Here is a 16537-nt window from a genome sequence, read left to right on the forward strand (position 1 = left end):
TTGCCCTCCACTCCGATGACTGGAGAAGGCTGAGAGGGCATCTGATTAACGTGTATAAGTTCATGAAGGGGGAATGGAGGGAGGAAGGGGCCAAGCTCTTCTCAGTGGTGCCCAGTGACAGGACAAGGGGCAGTGGGTATAAGTGGAACCACAGGCAGCTCCATCTCCGTGTGAGGAGGAACTTCTGCACTGTGAGTGTGCAGAGCCCTGGCACAGGCTGCCCAGGGAAGGCTGGGGAGGCTCCTGCTCTGGAGGTCTCCAAACCCGCCTGGATGCAACTGGGTGCCCCGTGCTCTGGATGTCCCTGCTGGAGCAGGGGGTTGGACTAGGTGATCTCTAGAGGTCCCTTCTAATCTCAACCATTCTGTGATTCCGTGTGATTCTGTGACTGTCGGGGCTATGCAGCGCTCGCAGGATGAGGCTGCTCTCACTGCCGGGTGGGACTCTGGGTTTTACCGGGCTCTGGGTCGAGCCTCCCGTTGAGGGAAGGAGCGCGGCGGTGGGTTTAGTTCCCTGCAGTGCTCGTGTGGCATCAGCAAAGTCGCGTCCTGGCAGAACCCCCTGCCCGCGACCCTGGCGAGGGGAGATGGTATCGGAAAGGCGGCCCCGAGGTCCACGTTTCTTGGGAGTGACGTGTTTGGGAGCAGCTGCCTCTCGTGGAGCCCCCGAGGAGTTTCCCGACGGCCTCCTGGGGATCCCGCGTTTGACAGTCGCCCTGCGGGCTCTTCCCCTGCACTCATCTTCACTGCCCGTGTTGTACTCCCTTGCAGGGAAGCGGAATCCTTCAAGGAACAAGGAAACGCATACTATGCCAAGAAAGACTATAACGAAGCGTACAACTATTACACGAAAGCCATAGGTGAGAACAGTCGGTGATTCTCGTAATCCTGATGGGTATCATATCTAAAAAGCAAAACTGCCTATCAATTTAAAATAAAGGAGCAGGATTTCTAAGAGCCCTTGCTGGGTCAGAACTTTTTCCTGTTTAATTACCTCGTACAATCTTGCCACATTGATAATGAAAGCTAGTGTTGATGAGGGGGATTGCAGCAGTCTTTCTGCGTCTGCTCTAGCCAGAATATTGCTAACGGGAAACCAGTCCAGCACTTCCCTCTCCTGCAGGGCCGGCAGCGCTGCCAGGCTGAGCCCCACAAAGTGCTGCTCTCTGTGAATTCCCAGGTACAAGGCATGAGAAACGAGAGGTTCATGCTCAGTTCTCCTAAGCTCTTCTAAACAGCTGCTGGGCCATCACGATCAGCCTAAGCCCCTTGGGCGATGGGTTGTAGATTCGGAGGGGCTGGGGTCTCGATGCCGACGAGCTGCCCGCCTTGCCGTGACACGGGCACCGCTCTGTTTGCCCTAGACACCTGTCCCAACAACGCCAGCTACTACGGGAACAGAGCTGCCACGCTCATGATGCTGGGGAGGTTCCGCGAGGCGCTGGCCGACGCTCAGCAGTCCGTCAGGCTGGACGACAGCTTCGTAAGGGTACGTGCAGAGCTCCCCTCCCTGCCTCTGACCCCGCCGTCCCCAGCTAGTGCTGTTCTTGCAATTGCCTCGAGCTGTCTTTGCAGGGCCACCTCCGGGAAGGCAAGTGCCATCTGTCCCTAGGCAATGCCATGGCTGCCAGCCGCTGCTTTCAACGGGTTTTAGAACTGGATCACAAGAATACGCAGGCACAGCAAGAGGTAAGAAGGTTTCACAACCTAAATGTTCTCGATACGTGGCACTGCCCAAAGAAATGGATTGGGCTGGTGTGTCTTTTGCAAGGTGGAATCTCGTTCAGGCTCAGTGGTGATAGTTGTATGCCACGGTGTTGTGGAAAAAAATGATATGATGTCTCTGTATCTGTAACCCACTGGGTTGCTTGATTTCAAACTGCTTTTAGTCCTGCAAAAAGCAGCAATGTGATCTGCCCAGTTCCATGCCTGGCAGTAGTTTTTGTTTTGACACTTGCAAACTTAAATGCTGTTTGATGGCGTAGATCACTGGCCCACCTGCAACATTTGCTGTGTTTTCCTGTCTTTCAGCTGAAAAACGCCAGTACTGTCCTTGAGTATGAAAAAATAGCTGAAGTGGATTTTGAGAAACGAGATTTCAGGAAGGTAAGACAACTTTCTTTGCTTTGGAGGCCTGTTTTATCTACTCAGATCAAGCAGATGCAGATCTCTTCCCCCCTGCCTGGCATTAGCTGTGCCCTCATGCAAGGTGCCACACAAGGTGCTCTTGCTGTAGGAGCAGGGCTGTCCTGTGAGCTGTAAGGGCTGAGAACAGGGCAGAGCTCGTGTTCTCCCAGCACCAGACACATGCAGAGGGAGAGGACGAGTGGCTCAGGCCAAATCTCCTCTTACTGTTTGCTTTGCAGAGTGAGTGGGACCCTGAATTAAGGTGCTTGACTAGAGGTTGTGTTAGCAGCATTTGTTCATGCTTTGCTTCTCGAATGCCAATACCAAGGATTTTTCTTCTCTCCTCCTCTCTCTCTCTCTCTCTCTCTCTCAAAAAAAGCTTATACGTGAGTGCCATTGAAGGAGGGTTGCAGATCTGCTTGGGACAAACTCCATTACTGTTTCTAAATTCTTCTTCCTGAGGGCTGTGGCAGGATGCAGCTGGCACTGCCCTGCAGCATGAAATCTGAAAGCCACCAAGCACTTCTCCTGCCTCCGTTTCGCTTCAGTGGTTGCATTTTTGGCCCAAGTTTGGGTCCAGAGTTCCATATTTTGGTCTCTTCTAGGCTAAGACCAAAATTAGGAAAAGGTGAATCCCAACTTTGCCTCTGCTGGTTACAAGGAGCAGCTGGGACGTGTGGTCGGTCTGGGCTGCGCGTGTAGCGATGGCCCTGCCCGCGTCGCTTGTTCTGCCCTTTGCATCTGTCCCTTGGCTTGCGCAGGGGCGCGTCCCTGGGGTGCCTTGCATGAAGATGATCTTTGTTTGCGCCGAGCTGCTCGTGGCCCTGGCGCGGCCGCGGCCCCGGGCTCCCGGCGCCCGCACAGTGTGGCCCACAGAGCCCGCGTGATGTCACGGCCCGGCGGGCACACGGGCCCTGCGGGAACAATGACCCTCTTCTCGGGCAGATGGCCCCACCGCAGATCGGAGATGGAAGGACCCGTTAGATCACCCTGCCCATATTACTCAGAGCAGAGCAAGATCAGCCCCTGCACTGAGTTATTTTATTTTTGTGCTTTGGCCAACTGTCTCCATGTGTTGAATTTCTGTCACCCCCTCCCATATCTTGGTAACGCAGGAAAGAGAGGCAGATTTGTCTTCCCTGGCTTCTCTCTAGGGCCTGCAGTTTCGGAACGGTTGAAGGGATGAACCTTCCCTGGGTGCCCTTTGAGTCTGCTGTGTGATTCCAAACTACGTGTAGTCCCCTTTTTGGATACCAAACAACAAGTATTGCAGAACCTCTTAAAGAAAGCACTTTGAGGAGGGGAACAAAAATACACATCCAAATTTTCTGATGAAACAGGTATTTCCAGCTGCAGAGGAAACAGGTCTTCGTACACGTATCTTCCTGTTCAAAGAGAAATTGGAATTCTCGAGCGTGGTAGGGGTACAGTCCTTGAAACTCCGTCTTTGGCTGTTTGCTTCCTTCAGCACGGTGTGTTTTTCTCACGTCAGGTCGTGTTTTGCATGGATCGTGCTTTGGAGTTTGCTCCCGCTTGTCACCGGTTCAAGATCCTGAAGGCTGAATGTTTAGCGTTGCTGGGTCGCTACCCAGAAGCACAGTCCGTAGCAAGGTGAGCTGGAACTGGAGCAATAACTGGTGTAGAGTCCTGTGTAATCCCCCCGCCCCCTCGTGAAAAGCAATTTGCTTTGCTTAGCTTGAAAGTCCCAAGGTGAGGATGTATGAAGCAGAAATAGTCCTTAATGCAAATTTGGGTGAGAGAGAGCGCATGAGTTTTTCCCCCTTCAGTTTATCTCACTAGAAAACTCTACTTAGGCCCCATTAACCACCACAAGTCCTGCTTGAGCAAACACCTACATATTGTGCATGTCTGTACCATTGACCTGATAGGATAGCTAAATAGCCCTGCAAAAGAAGAGTGCTTTGGGGGCTCAAAAAAGAAACATGTGGCTTTGTGGAGGGATGCTTATTTATTTGTTGCTGATTTTTTTTTTAATATACCTATGTCTGTTGCAGCGACATACTGCGAATGGACTCAACAAACGCAGACGCGCTGTATGTCCGTGGCCTCTGCCTTTACTACGAGGACTGCATCGAGAAGGCAGTGCAGTTCTTCGTGCAGGCGCTCCGGATGGCCCCGGATCACGAGAAAGCGTGTCTCGCCTGTCGTGTAAGCGGCGCTCTTTCCATAGAATCATTAAGGTTGGAAGGGACCCCTAGATATGATCCAGTCCAACCCCTCTGTATGTGCATAAGCTCAGAAAAAACTGAAGCTTTTATCCAGTTTTGTTTTGTTTTCTTCTAAGTTTCTTTCACTGTTATGTTCTCATTTTAAACCCTGAGGTGCCTGCACTTGGTGTTGGCAGTTCCTGGCCCCTTCTCTTTGTGGGAGCTGAAATACTTGCATCTCCTTTCAGCTACTTTGCAGCTTTGGTAGCCTGTAGTGGTGGTGTCTGAAAGCAAGCGAGAAGAGACACAGAACTCTCGCTGAGTGTAGAGCACAGCCCAGCAAAACAAGGTGCTGGCCATTCCCTGAACATCCCAGTTAAGGTCTTACCAGCGTGTTTTTACTTTCAGAATGCCAAAGCACTTAAAGCAAAAAAAGAAGATGGGAATAAAGCCTTCAAAGAAGGAAACTACAAACTAGCATATGAACTGTACACAGAAGCGTTAGGAATAGACCCAAATAACATAAAAACAAATGCCAAACTCTACTGTAACCGGGGGACGGTTAATTCAAAGGTAAGACATGGTCACCTGAAAGGTGGTCTTTTGCCTTGGGGACATATTCCATGTAATTCACAGATATTCCAGCATAAGCTGCCCTGGCTGTGTGGAGCAGCCGGGTGATTCTAGTGCTGTTGGCAACGCTTTGGGTTTTTGTGCTTGCACAACAGTTGGCACTGCTCCAAACAGCCAAAGAAGTTGAGTTTTGTTTCTTCGGGAGTCAAGTACTCGGCCTGCAGAGTGGGAGGGAGGGGAGGAATGTAGTTCCACCTCGTCCCAATCAGCAGCTAGGCATCCTTTTTCGTTTCCTTTCTGGTGCGATTTGATGAGTGGGGTTTTTTTTTGCTTTGTTTTGTTTCGTTTTGGTAGGTCATCTGCTTTGCTTTGGTTTATTTTGGTCTGAAATAATCTGACCTGATTTTAAAACCCTGGGTACATTTGCCCATGTAGAACCAACATGGATCATATTCTCTATAGAGAATAAAAACTTTGTGTTTTTAGGGGGTTGGGAAAAAAAAATCCTGGACTTTTATTTACCTAAAAGCGTACTTTTATCAGAATTTATTCTCTGCTTGGGATTTGCTTAACTTGTCTGTCGTTGTAGCTTAGGAAACTTGAAGAAGCAATAGATGACTGCACAAATGCGGTAAAACTGGATGAAACGTATATCAAAGCATACTTGAGGAGAGCACAATGGTAAGTAGACCTTTATCATGGACATGCTGAGCAGGTTTATGGGTAGAAACCTCAGTCCTACAGAACGGTGTAGCAGGGATAACAAAATTTGAAGCTTAACTGAAGTAAAAGGTTCTGTCTTAAGAGGCCCTGAATTTGCTCCCCTTTCTTAGCTGACAGGGGGACAGGAGTCCTCAGTACTGATTATTCCCCTGATTATTATAATAAAACTGATTATTACAGTAATTAGTATCACATGACTGCATTCCAGTTCATGTCTTTTCCTTAAGTCATGTCTGTGCAGATAGTTTGCACTTAAATCCCCTTGTGTTATTTTCTGTGAGATAGACCTTGGTAACCACTGTTTCCTTGCACAGTTATATGGACACAGAACAGTATGAAGATGCTGTAAGAGACTATGAAAAAGTTTATCAGACAGAAAAAACAAAAGGTAAGCATGTTAGCATCCTCTTTTTGTGCACATACACTTTCACCGAGTAGAGACAAATAGTTCTGTCTTTTCTTGCCTTCTTCGTTTGTGCGATAGTCTTAGTCCTTATGGTTCAATGTCTAAAAAAAAATGTTTTAATACCACTAAGATGTATACCTATGTTTGGAACCAATCTTAAATGAAAAGTGTTAATTAGCCATCTAAATGAAGCAAGTTATTTGTGATATTTGAATATGTCATCCCAGGTCACCTCACTGTGTTAGTTTGTCAGCCTCTTGTAGAGCAGGTTACTCTGCCTGAAACTAAAGCCGCTTTCCTTTGCCGTTGTGCTGCTTTCCAGAACACAAGCAACTTCTAAAGAATGCACAGGTAGAACTGAAGAAGAGCAAACGGAAAGACTACTATAAAATCCTTGGAGTTGACAAAAATGCCTCCGAAGATGAGATCAAGAAGGCTTACAGGAAAAGAGCACTTATGCATCACCCAGGTACCCAGAAACAGTCTGTTATTAGAACCTCTATCATTGCTTTGATTCCACTACCACCTCCATGCAGAAACGAGAATAGTAGGCAGTGGATTTTCTGGGTACTTGACCCTTTTTGACCCCAGATTTCTAAAATACCAAATTACCTGATTGTCTTTTTTGCTGGTTCAGATACTGCTCAGAATTGTCTGTCTCTTCACACAAGCCCACAGTGGCTGGGAATCTGTTGGGTTTCCGTTTGCTCTAGAACCTGAAAGCTGCTTTCCTGTTATATTCCCAGACCGACACAGTGGAGCAAGCGCAGAAGTACAAAAGGAAGAGGAGAAGAAATTCAAAGAGGTTGGAGAGGCCTTTACCATCCTGTCAGATCCCAAGAAGAAGGCTCGCTACGACAGCGGGCAGGATCTAGAAGAGGATGGACTGAACATGGGAGGTGAGCATTTCCCACAGCGTCCTACCAATGCAGCCTTTAAAAAGACTAGAGCATTTAGAGTCTGACTTCTACTCCAGGGGACCTTGGTTGTTTTTACCCCCTATTTATGGTAATCCTATGAATTGACTGGATTTAGTTTCTGGAAGTATGTGAGAATTTGCACAGAACATTTGAAGCTGCAGAACAGAGCAAACTATTTGACTATAGCTTTTTGTCCATCTATAAAATGCTTCATGGGCTCTCAGTTAAGCAACATTGTCTAAATTGTCAAAAAAAAGTGTATCTGGTTGTTTAAATTCAGCTCACAACTTCCTTTTTCCTCCTCTGTAGATTTTGATGCAAATAATATCTTCAAGGCCTTCTTTGGTGGGCCGGGCGGCTTCAGTTTTGAAGGTAGGTGGAAGTGCCCTTCCATCAAAGTGATTTTGTTTGAAATAAGTGCTTACTTGATATCAATATATTAAGGAATGATATTTAATAGTAGTATATTAGAATTCTGAAAGTGCTAATATTTTTCATTTTCTTTTTCAGCTTCTGGGCCAGGAAATTTCTTTTTCCAGTTTGGCTAAAAAAAAAAAAAAAACTCCACATACCTGATCTGCTTATTTTAACCTTGAATATGGACATACTTAGACTCCTTCCTTCATCATGTCTCATTGTACTTAGAGCAGTTTCATTTTCTCGGTTGGAGACCTCTTGTTTTGTGTGCTTTTGTGTGTGAAGAGGAAACCAGCCCGGGGAGGGGAAGGCTTGTGAATTTGGTTTTACTGTTAACTTTATTAAAAAAAAAAAAGAAAACAAACAATAATAATAATAATAATAAAGCTTTGAATCTTTCGGTCCCTCCATGCTGGCCCATGCTTTCAGACTGAGGGGGTTTCCTTGGAGTCCTCTCCGTGGCATCTTGGCCTGCAGGAGGGTGAAGCCATCTGCTTGTTCTGGTTGGCTCCAAAGTGTGGTGTGGCAGCATGTCTAGGGCTTGTAGCAATTCATAAGTTCTTTCAACCTTCTGGAAATACCGCTAAGATTCAGTCAAGTTTGATAGAATTGCATTTTTTTTTTTAACCTGCCAGCTGTTGTTTCTTTTTTGCCATGATTCTACCAGAACGGTACACATGGGCATTAACTTAAGTGGTAGTGTGTGAAGTTAACACTTACATATCAGAGAAGCACTTCTTTGGGTTGAAAAGGGCAGCTTATGTGAGAATTCCCTGTGGTGCAGCTGGAATGAAGGGCTTTGTGTTTCCACTCAACCGTCGTCTTTAAGGGAACACGCAATTTGCTCTGGGCTGAATTTCTTCATCGGATCTTTTTTGGTTTAATCCACTTGAACCTTTGATATTTGTGCTAAAACTTGAGTTTATGGCTTAAAAACTTCATGTTTGATTTCATGTACTGATCCATAACTTGGACGAGCTCTTTCTAGCTTTGAGGACGTGTAAAGTCATATTCAGGTAATTAACTGAAAAGGGTTACTCTGTGCGTGTGCCACGCTGTGTTCTCATGACGTTTACAGCAACTGTACAAATACGTTAAATTAATAAGTAGTTTTCAAATCCAAGTAATTTACTCTTTGGAAGAAGCAAGAAAATGCACAAACTTGGAACTGGCGCTCTGCAACTTGCTTCTCTTGCACCACGGCAGGGAACGGCCGGCGCGGTGAGGCTGGAGCTGTGGGCAGTGAACGCTGCTGTATTTTTCCCTGCAAGTGTCGTGTTGTAGCAGGAGATAAGCCGAGGAGGTCTCTGCTTCCAGCATTCTCCTCCGTTTCTCCTGTAGAGTGGAGGGCCGAGCCGGAGCCGCTGTTGGCTGCGCCGAGGCGGCGCGCGGGGCCGGCAGAGCGCGGGGCTTGCGCCCGTTGCTGCTCGGGCCAGGGTCTTTCAGAGGCGTCGCTGTGTCCGGAGTGTCTTCAGCCGACCCCGGTAGCGTAGGGACCCTCGAGGGTGGAATTTTGCCTGGCTGGATGAAACGGATGTGCTTTGGAGTACACGCAAGGCGTTTTCCTAGGGAAACCTGCCACTAGCTTTTATATAACATCTGACTCGACTCCTTACCGTTGGGGAAAGGGATTGCAATGACTTCATTGCATGAACTCGTTCTCGTGAGTGCTCATATCTGTCTTCCTTCCTCCTGAGGGCTGTACTTGTCCTCTCGACTTGGACAGAGTGGCTAGACTGCGAGGCAAGCTCCACGTCATCTCCAACAGTTGCAATAGAAACACGCGGTGCTGCTGCTGCTGCCACGCTGCCGTGGCCGCTCTCTGTCAGGAGTTTTGACAATCTGCTTTCATCGAGGGAAGATTTAAGGGCTTCAATTCTAGGGCTGCAGAGCAAGGGAGGTTTTCTTGTAACTCGGAAGTCAACTTTGGAAATGAGGCAATGCTCAATAATTTCCACAGACTCTGCACCATCAACTTCCTTTGCGCCAGTGTAACTTGATGGATTTCCCCGGATTGCACTGGGAGCAAAGCGAGGTCCTAGCGTCTTTTCGACGCTGTAACAATAAATATTGGGGGAATTAAAATACCAGTCTATGCATATGGAGAGTTCTGCAGTTCTCATGGCACTTGTAAATCCGCGTTTACAGGACTTCCTTCAGTGAGGCATTCTGGATTCGTGGCGTCTTGTCTGTGTGTGTTAATATTACTGTACAGGTTGGAGTTTTCCTAGTCTCTTCTCATTGTGTGCGGGGAGGTGTCCTGTGCTTCTTGATGTGGGTTTTCTTTTCTTGATTTGCTCTTATTAATTATTTTCTCCCTCTTCCCCCCAGTTCAGACAGGCTTCCTTCTCTCCAAACCTTGAGATGGTTCCTTGGAAGAGCTCCCGAGAGCTTCTCTTCCAAGAGGAAAAGTAAACAGGACGTATTTATATAAAACTGTACATGAATGCATGATTTAATGTAGTTAAATATTAACATGGTGAGTGCCAAGAGGTTTTTAAGGAGCGCTATCAACGTGATTAGAAGCGAACGCAAACGCCTGCTCACTCGTGCGGGGTGTGTTAGAGCAGGAGCGGGAAGCGGAGGCTCCCGGCGCTCCGGGACCGGAGCAGGGTGTTTGGTGAGCGGGAATCAGCTCCCAGTGCTCCAGGACCAGAGCAGGGTGTTTGGTGAGCGGGAATCGGTGGCTGAAAAAGATGTCTTTCTGGAAGTGGAAGTCAGTGCTGACCTTTACTGAAGGGCTGCTTTTTGGCACCACAGCAAGAGCCTTAGTAGTTGACTCTAGAAGGTGACTAAAAGAATCAGCAGGCCCTTTCCCATGAGCTGCCTGGTAAATAGCTCCCGCTGCAGGGCCCGGATCGGGGCCGCTTGGAGAGGCCTCGGAGCAAACAGCGGGGAGGCGACTGCCCAGTAACCGCACAAACGAGGAGCCTTGGGCTCGGCCGGGGAAGCGTCAAGCTTTGGAAGTGCTCAGCTTGGAGCAACCGGTCGTGATTCCCTTCTCCTGCCGGGAGATAAGGATCCGCTCTGCTGTTGGCTCCCTCCGCAGCTCCTTGGCCCGGTGGATGGTGTTCGTGAGGGCTGAGCTGCTGTAGGGCTGGTTTCATGCGGGGCAGCCGCATTCCCATGGAAGTGGAAGGCACTTTATGCTTTGGAAATGAGAACGTGCAGCAGCATGGCCAGTCCCGGGGGCTGCTTGCATGTACATTGTCTGGCCTCTAGACACAAAGCCCAATGCGGGTTTCATTTCTATATTCCTGGTGTTTTCCCTTTGCAAATCTGATGCCGTGTAAGCTCCTCGGCTTGCAGGGGAGCGTTGCGGGAGTCTTTCTGCTCTCCTGGACGGGGCTTGGAATGAGCTGCGAGGACACGAGCTGCTTGTGGCTGGCGGCTCGGTCAGGCCCGTCTGCTTGTCTCTGCTCCGCGTGCTGCATAGGAAAGTCCACGGTTTCATTTGTGATCGTGGAAGTCTTGCTGTAAAGCTGGATTCTTAGCGTTAAAGGCTTCGGACTGTTTTGTAAATACGTTAATGCAATGTGAGGAGAGGGGAGAAAAAGGTTTAGGGGCGACAGTATTAAGTAGCCGTGGGCTATTGCAGGTCCCTTGAAGCTCTTTTGTATCGGACGGGGATGCGGGACGAGGAGCCCGTGGGCCCCTTGCGTGTCTGATTGGGACCTGGCTCGGCGGCGCCCAGCCCTGCGCCGGGCGGCCGCGCTCGGCCGCGTCGCTCTGCGCCCGATGGAGTGCCCGAGGCGTTCGCGCCGCGCGCCAAGACGTTCGCTCCTCTTCGAGCAGCTGTTGTCGTCCCGTTTGAATTTGTGCCTTGTGAGCTCCCCGGCCCTTCCTTGGGGAAGGGGACGGCTCGTGGATCGCAGCCGCTCTCCTTTCTCCGGGTAGCGCTGGCCCCGTCTCGCTCTTCTGGCCGTGCTGCGGGCGATGCTGACGGGCTCCGTGCCCCTCGCGCCGCTGCGCTCCGGAGCGGGCAGCCATACCCTTGGAGCGGGCTTGGCTCGGGACGGCCCCTGGCTGTGATGCCCTCCCCTTCCTCGGCTCCCCGGGGCTCCCCGGGGACAGGGCAGGATCAGCCCTTCTTTGGCCGAGTTCTCAATTCCCAATTCCAATCAGGGGCAGGCGCCGTCGCTCCGGCCAAGACGAGCGTCGGATGCGACGTGGCGCCGCCGAACCCGCGGCTCGCGGCCGGGCGCAGTGCAAGCGTGGCCCTGGCCGAGCCCTGAGCGACCCTCTGCTTTCCCATTCCCAGCTCAGGCTTCCCAACCAGCTCCAGCGCATGGAGCGGTGCCGGGGGCGGAGCGGTGCCGGGGGCGGAGCGGCCCGCCGCCCTCGGGCGCCCGCGCGATGCGACACTGATGTGAAGCCAACTTGGAGAGGATGCCAGACCCTCACCCGACGCAAAGACAAATTCTGACCTCAGTGTAAATACCTGTCCATCCGCAGGAATGCTTACCTCAGCGTAAACCGCCTTTCCCCCCGGAGGAAAGGCCTCTTGCATGGAGCAATCCCCGGTTGCTTTGCCAAACGCGCGCTCCTCCCTAAGGCAGGCTTCACATCGGTATGAGCACTGTCCCTCCCGGCCCCTTCCCTCCTAGGATGTGAACGGTAAAAATGTGAATACTTGTTGTTTACTTCATTAGGCATAATTCATGATGATGTGTTTCTATGAGGAATATCACAGACTGAAGCAAAACCATATGCAATTGGTTTACTTTATTATAAACTGTATATGATGTACAAACTAATAAACACTTAAATGAGGACAGTCTCGCTGTTGTTCTTAAGCAGGCAAATGAACCGGCTGCTCTAGCGGGCGTTTCGGTGACGAGCGCATGAGCGGGCATCAGCTGAGGCTTGAAAATATTTAATTCCTTTGGTAGACGAAGCCGTACAGGGCTCTCCTGGTGGGAAGGGCCCTAGCTGAGCATCAGCCGCTCCTGCTTTTCCTGGGGGGTTCATGGAATAGCTCGAGAGAAGCCAGCAGCTCTTACTTGGGCGCAGGTAAGGCAGGGGCTGGGTTATGGTGCGGAGGGTTGGGGTTTTTTGAAGGTGTAATGAGAATTTCTTCTGTTCTCCGTTGTTTTTTGACACAGCAGGAGCTCCCGTGCCTTAGCTGGCAGCTCGCGCAGCGCTTCCCCGCTCGGCCCCGTCGCAGGGAGGAACGCAGCCTGCGCCTCCCCAGCACCGTAAGCGCAGCCCTGTTAGTGCCGGGTTAGCTTCAACATCCACACTGTGAGCCCGAGCCACCGTTGTGGCCTGAAAGCCGTTAGCTGAGCGAGTGCAAGGGAGTGACGAGGTGGGACCGACTGGCGAACGGCATCGCTAAGAGCAAAACATAAGCTGGAAAAAAAATTAGATCCGAGCAGGCTTAAGTTATGTCGTTACAGAACCTCCATTTACTTCCTAAATTACAACAGTTAGGATGGAAGTAACATTACCATTCAAGTACATTAGATAAAAGTAGTAAAATCTTGTATGAAGTACGGGTCTATACTTCAGACACGATTTCAGTTTCTATAAAATAAGATGGAAAGACACTAGGTATCTCCTCCGCTCCCTGCCGAGGCAGGATTGTTCCCTACAGGCTGAGGGTGCTGGGCAGCACTTGGTTCGGCCCATCTGGCACCTGCCACGAGGAGCGCTGGGGCTGCAGGGTGCAGGAGCTGAACGTGGCTCCAGAAACTTGGCTCCTTTCCCTGTCTGTGGCTTCCCTTTCAGCCCCTAGTAGATGTCTTTAAGACACCCTCTGGTAAGGCCGTGTCTGTCTGTCCACCGCCTGCACACCAAGGAGCTGAGCACGGAGCTGGGGTGGCTGCTCCGGGGCACGCACAAGAGGTCGGCCCCTCGTCGGGGCTTCTGCGTAATCCCGGCCCCCGCCGTGAATCCGTCATCGGAGGGACGGGACTACCGAGCAGCGACGGGCACGTGTGCAGAAACTACCCAGAATTGGCTCTTCCTGGGTTTTGGCAACTACGTCAACTACCAGCCTTGCTACCGTTCGTCCCTCGGCTTTGGGGAAGGCAGAGGAGACGTCCTGCAGCTCCCGTCGCCTGCTGTGCCACCCGCTGCAGGCCTCGCGCTGCCACTGCTCGCTCACGTGGGACCGGCACGTCACCATCTAACGATTGTGGCTCGTAGGGAAGCTAGGAAAGACGGTGGGAGATCTTCCTCTGAGGAAGTAACAAGCAGAGCAGCACGGATAGGTCTCCTCAGAACTCCTCCGCTTGAAAAGCATTCAGCGCTTCAGCTATTGACATTTTTATCTATTCGACTGTTCTGATCTATTTGGTAGGTTTTGTCAGTCAGGAGCTGCTCGTTTCCTTCCCAAGGCTGATAAACTGTCTCCCTGGGCACGTACCACAGTTGGCAAAAGGACTTATTTAGTAAAGGTACAATTATTTCTCTTTACAATTTTAAAGGTTACAGGAGTTACTTGCTTTAAAAAAAAAAAAAAAGAAAAAAATTACAAATGGTGGCAAACCAAGCAGCTCTCCTGCCCGCGCTGTTAGATGATGGTGCAGGAGCTAAAAGCAGAGCCCCGCTTGTTGGTGCTCTGCGTCGGCACCAGCTTCCCTTTGCCGTAGTAGCCCGAGAAGATGGCCCTCACGTCGACCTTCTTCGAAAGCACGAGCATCCACATCCCGTTGTTAAAATACTGCAGCTTCCCTCCTCCGAGCACCCCCATGTCTTCGCCCTTGTTCCCTGCCTTCTCCAGCTTGACGAACTCGAGCAGGTCGAGGCCGGTCTGCACGGCCTCGACGCCGCTGGCGCAGCCCAGCGTGACGTGCGCCCGGCTGCCCTTGGGCAGGTTGTCCGCCGGCGTCACCTTGTCGGCGTCGGCCGGCCACAGCGGCAGCTGCTGCTCGCTCAGTTCCACGCGAGCCCCGACAGTCTTTGGGGTGACGAACAGAGCCGAGATGGACAAGGTGAAGCCTCTGCCGTAGGCGGCCTTCACAGCCTGCGAAAGAGGGAAAGAGCGTTCAGGGACTGCAGGGAGCAGCGCGGCGCGCTCGGGGTCTGGGCTGAGCAGGGTAACCCTCGCTCCCACACACCGGGGCAGCTACAGGGCTAGGAGCTGGTGGCCTCACACTTGTGCTCCACACAGCCAGAGCTGCTTCTGTCTTTCCTTCCATAAAAGCATAAATTCCAGCGCTGAACCGGCTGCTTGGAGCCACCAGTTCCAGCATGGAATAACTGAGCTGTAAGTACCGTAACTCACCACGATGCAGCCGGAGCTCTTGGGGATGCTGCTGGAAGGCAGGGCTGCACAAAGGGTATTTTATTGAGACTAGAAGCTGGTCCCTGTCTGCCCCGCTGCCCTTACCCAGGCCCTGGGCTCTGTGCCCGGCTCTTCTCCCTAAAATAATTTCCGCCCCCCCCAGCCCCCTCCCCATCTTGCAGCAGGGAAGGGGCAGAGGCCGAGGCAGACACTAACTTCTTGCTGTGCATATTCCTCGGCGCCAGCCGCCTTCCCGAAATCCGTGTATTTTGTGGTGCAGTGCAGGACGCCGGGAGGCCTCTTCACAAAGTAGCTGGTGAGATCTATTTTTATTTTGGGATCTTCAATAGCAGGAGCAACTGCAGAGAGAGGCAAATAAGGTTAGTCCCCAAAAAGACGATGCCACCACCCCGTGGCCCCCCTGGTTTGCAGCACCAGCCCGTCCTTAGCGTTTCGTCCTCGCTGCTGAAGGCAGGAAGCGAAACCTCTTTCCCCAACCTAGGCTCAGGGTGGATATAACCAGAGAAACTTGCACCCGGCACTGTGACTCATCTCAGCCCCGAGGCTGTAAAAGCCCCTGCAGGGCCTCGATTCTTCCCTCCGGATTCCTCCTTCCATCCCTTTTCCCTGCGACTCCTCGTGTCCCTTCTCCCTCCCGCGAGGCAGTCACGGAGTGCTCCGTGCGGCACTGCCAGCCTGCAGGGCACCTACCCGGCCCCTTCAACTGCTTCCTCTCTTTGCAACCCGCAAGAGCAGCTTTGTCTGCTGTGGAAAACAGACCAGGAAGGGCGCGCGAACAGGCTCTTTTTAGCAAACTGTAATTAAAAGTGTCACTTTAGAAGCTGAACAATTCTGCTCTGTTTGTTTAATGTTAATATTTGATCAACAGACAAAAACTTCCTATTTCTGTACATACAGTATTTGCTCTCCTTTTTGAAGTTTTTAAGGCTTCCGAGCTCGTCTAAGAAGGCCTGGCCAGTCTTCCGCAGGATCTCTGAACTTCTTTTACTCAAAAACCACCCAAAATACATGGGCAGGAATTCCTTCTCCAAGCTCGGCTTCATCTTCTTCAGCTCTTCCACGGACAGTTTCCATTGGTTCTTCTCCTTGAGCTGCAAGCAATCCGTTCTCCACTGCGTCTTTGGCTCTGCAAAGATGACTTTGTACCGGTACTTGTCAGCAATCTCAAACAGCTGATCCAGTCGCTCCCTTTCGTGGTGAGTGTCGTCCAAGACGATGACGCCGACATCTCGCTTGCAATATTCAACTAGTTCGTCATCGACTTTTGCGTACTCGTCAGGGATGGCGCTTCTTATCGCGGGGACGATTTTGTAGGCGTCGACGGAAATCACCTTGCAGGCGTCTTTATACCTGTCTTGGATGGCCTGGGCGAGCGTGGACTTCCCGCTGCCCGGGAGGCCTCTCAAAATGAAGAAGGTTTTGGACTCTTTGACGGTGGCGACGGTGTCGTCGTCGTCGAGGAAGGGGAACTGCAGCCCCTCGGGCCTCTCCTTGGCCGACTGGGTAGACATCTTCCGGAATATTTTGGGCAGGAACGCGTGGCTCTTCTTGGAGACGCCTCTGTTCTGAGGGTGCGAGAAGAAAAGGGTTTGTTGGCGGGTGCTGCGGGGCGGGAGACGCTCGGGGCCGCGGGGGCAGCTCCGGAGCTTCCTGCTCCCAACGTGCCCGGTACCGCTTCCCCCGCCCCGTTGCCCCCCGCGTTCGGCGCCGGCTTTGGGGTCCCACGGGGACTGAGGAGGGTGTCTGGGGATGGGGGGTCCCACGGGGACTGAGGAGGGTGTCTGGGGATGGGGGGTCCCACGGGGACTGAGGAGGGTGTCCGGGGACGGCGGGTCCCCTCGTGCGGGCCCCGCGCGCGGCAGCCCCGCGCTCGCTCCCCGCCGCGGGACGGGCCGGGCCGGGACGGGAGGTTCGGCCCGGGCCCGCTGCCCGGCGCCGCCGCGAGCGCCATT

The 16537-nt window shown here is 51.6% G+C and overlaps 2 protein-coding genes across 2 annotated transcripts; one reads left to right on the forward strand and one right to left on the reverse strand.

Annotated features, from left to right (window-relative positions):
• The first annotated feature begins 399 nt into the window (after positions 1–399).
• DNAJC7 (DnaJ heat shock protein family (Hsp40) member C7) lies at positions 400–9073 on the forward strand. The gene is made up of 14 exons (XM_026044605.1): positions 400–437; positions 771–859; positions 1364–1488; positions 1575–1688; positions 2031–2105; positions 3619–3737; positions 4142–4295; positions 4703–4867; positions 5457–5548; positions 5905–5978; positions 6319–6465; positions 6743–6895; positions 7226–7288; positions 7427–9073. The coding sequence occupies exons 1-14, from the start codon at positions 400–402 to the stop codon at positions 7462–7464; spliced, it is 1446 nt and encodes a 481-aa protein (XP_025900390.1). The 3' UTR covers positions 7465–9073.
• Positions 9074–12283: 3210 nt separating this feature from the next.
• On the reverse strand, positions 12284–16150 carry CNP (2',3'-cyclic nucleotide 3' phosphodiesterase). Its single transcript, XM_026044556.1, has 3 exons — positions 15481–16150; positions 14781–14923; positions 12284–14303 (listed from the first exon to the last, which is right to left on the reverse strand). The coding sequence occupies exons 1-3, from the start codon at positions 16094–16096 to the stop codon at positions 13851–13853; spliced, it is 1212 nt and encodes a 403-aa protein (XP_025900341.1). The 5' UTR covers positions 16097–16150; the 3' UTR covers positions 12284–13850.
• Between the last annotated feature and the right edge of the window lie 387 nt (positions 16151–16537).

Source organism: Nothoprocta perdicaria, unplaced genomic scaffold (genome assembly GCF_003342845.1).
Source record: "Nothoprocta perdicaria isolate Ctin4 unplaced genomic scaffold, notPer1 scaffold_372, whole genome shotgun sequence".
NCBI classification, from domain to species: Eukaryota; Metazoa; Chordata; class Aves; order Tinamiformes; family Tinamidae; genus Nothoprocta; species Nothoprocta perdicaria.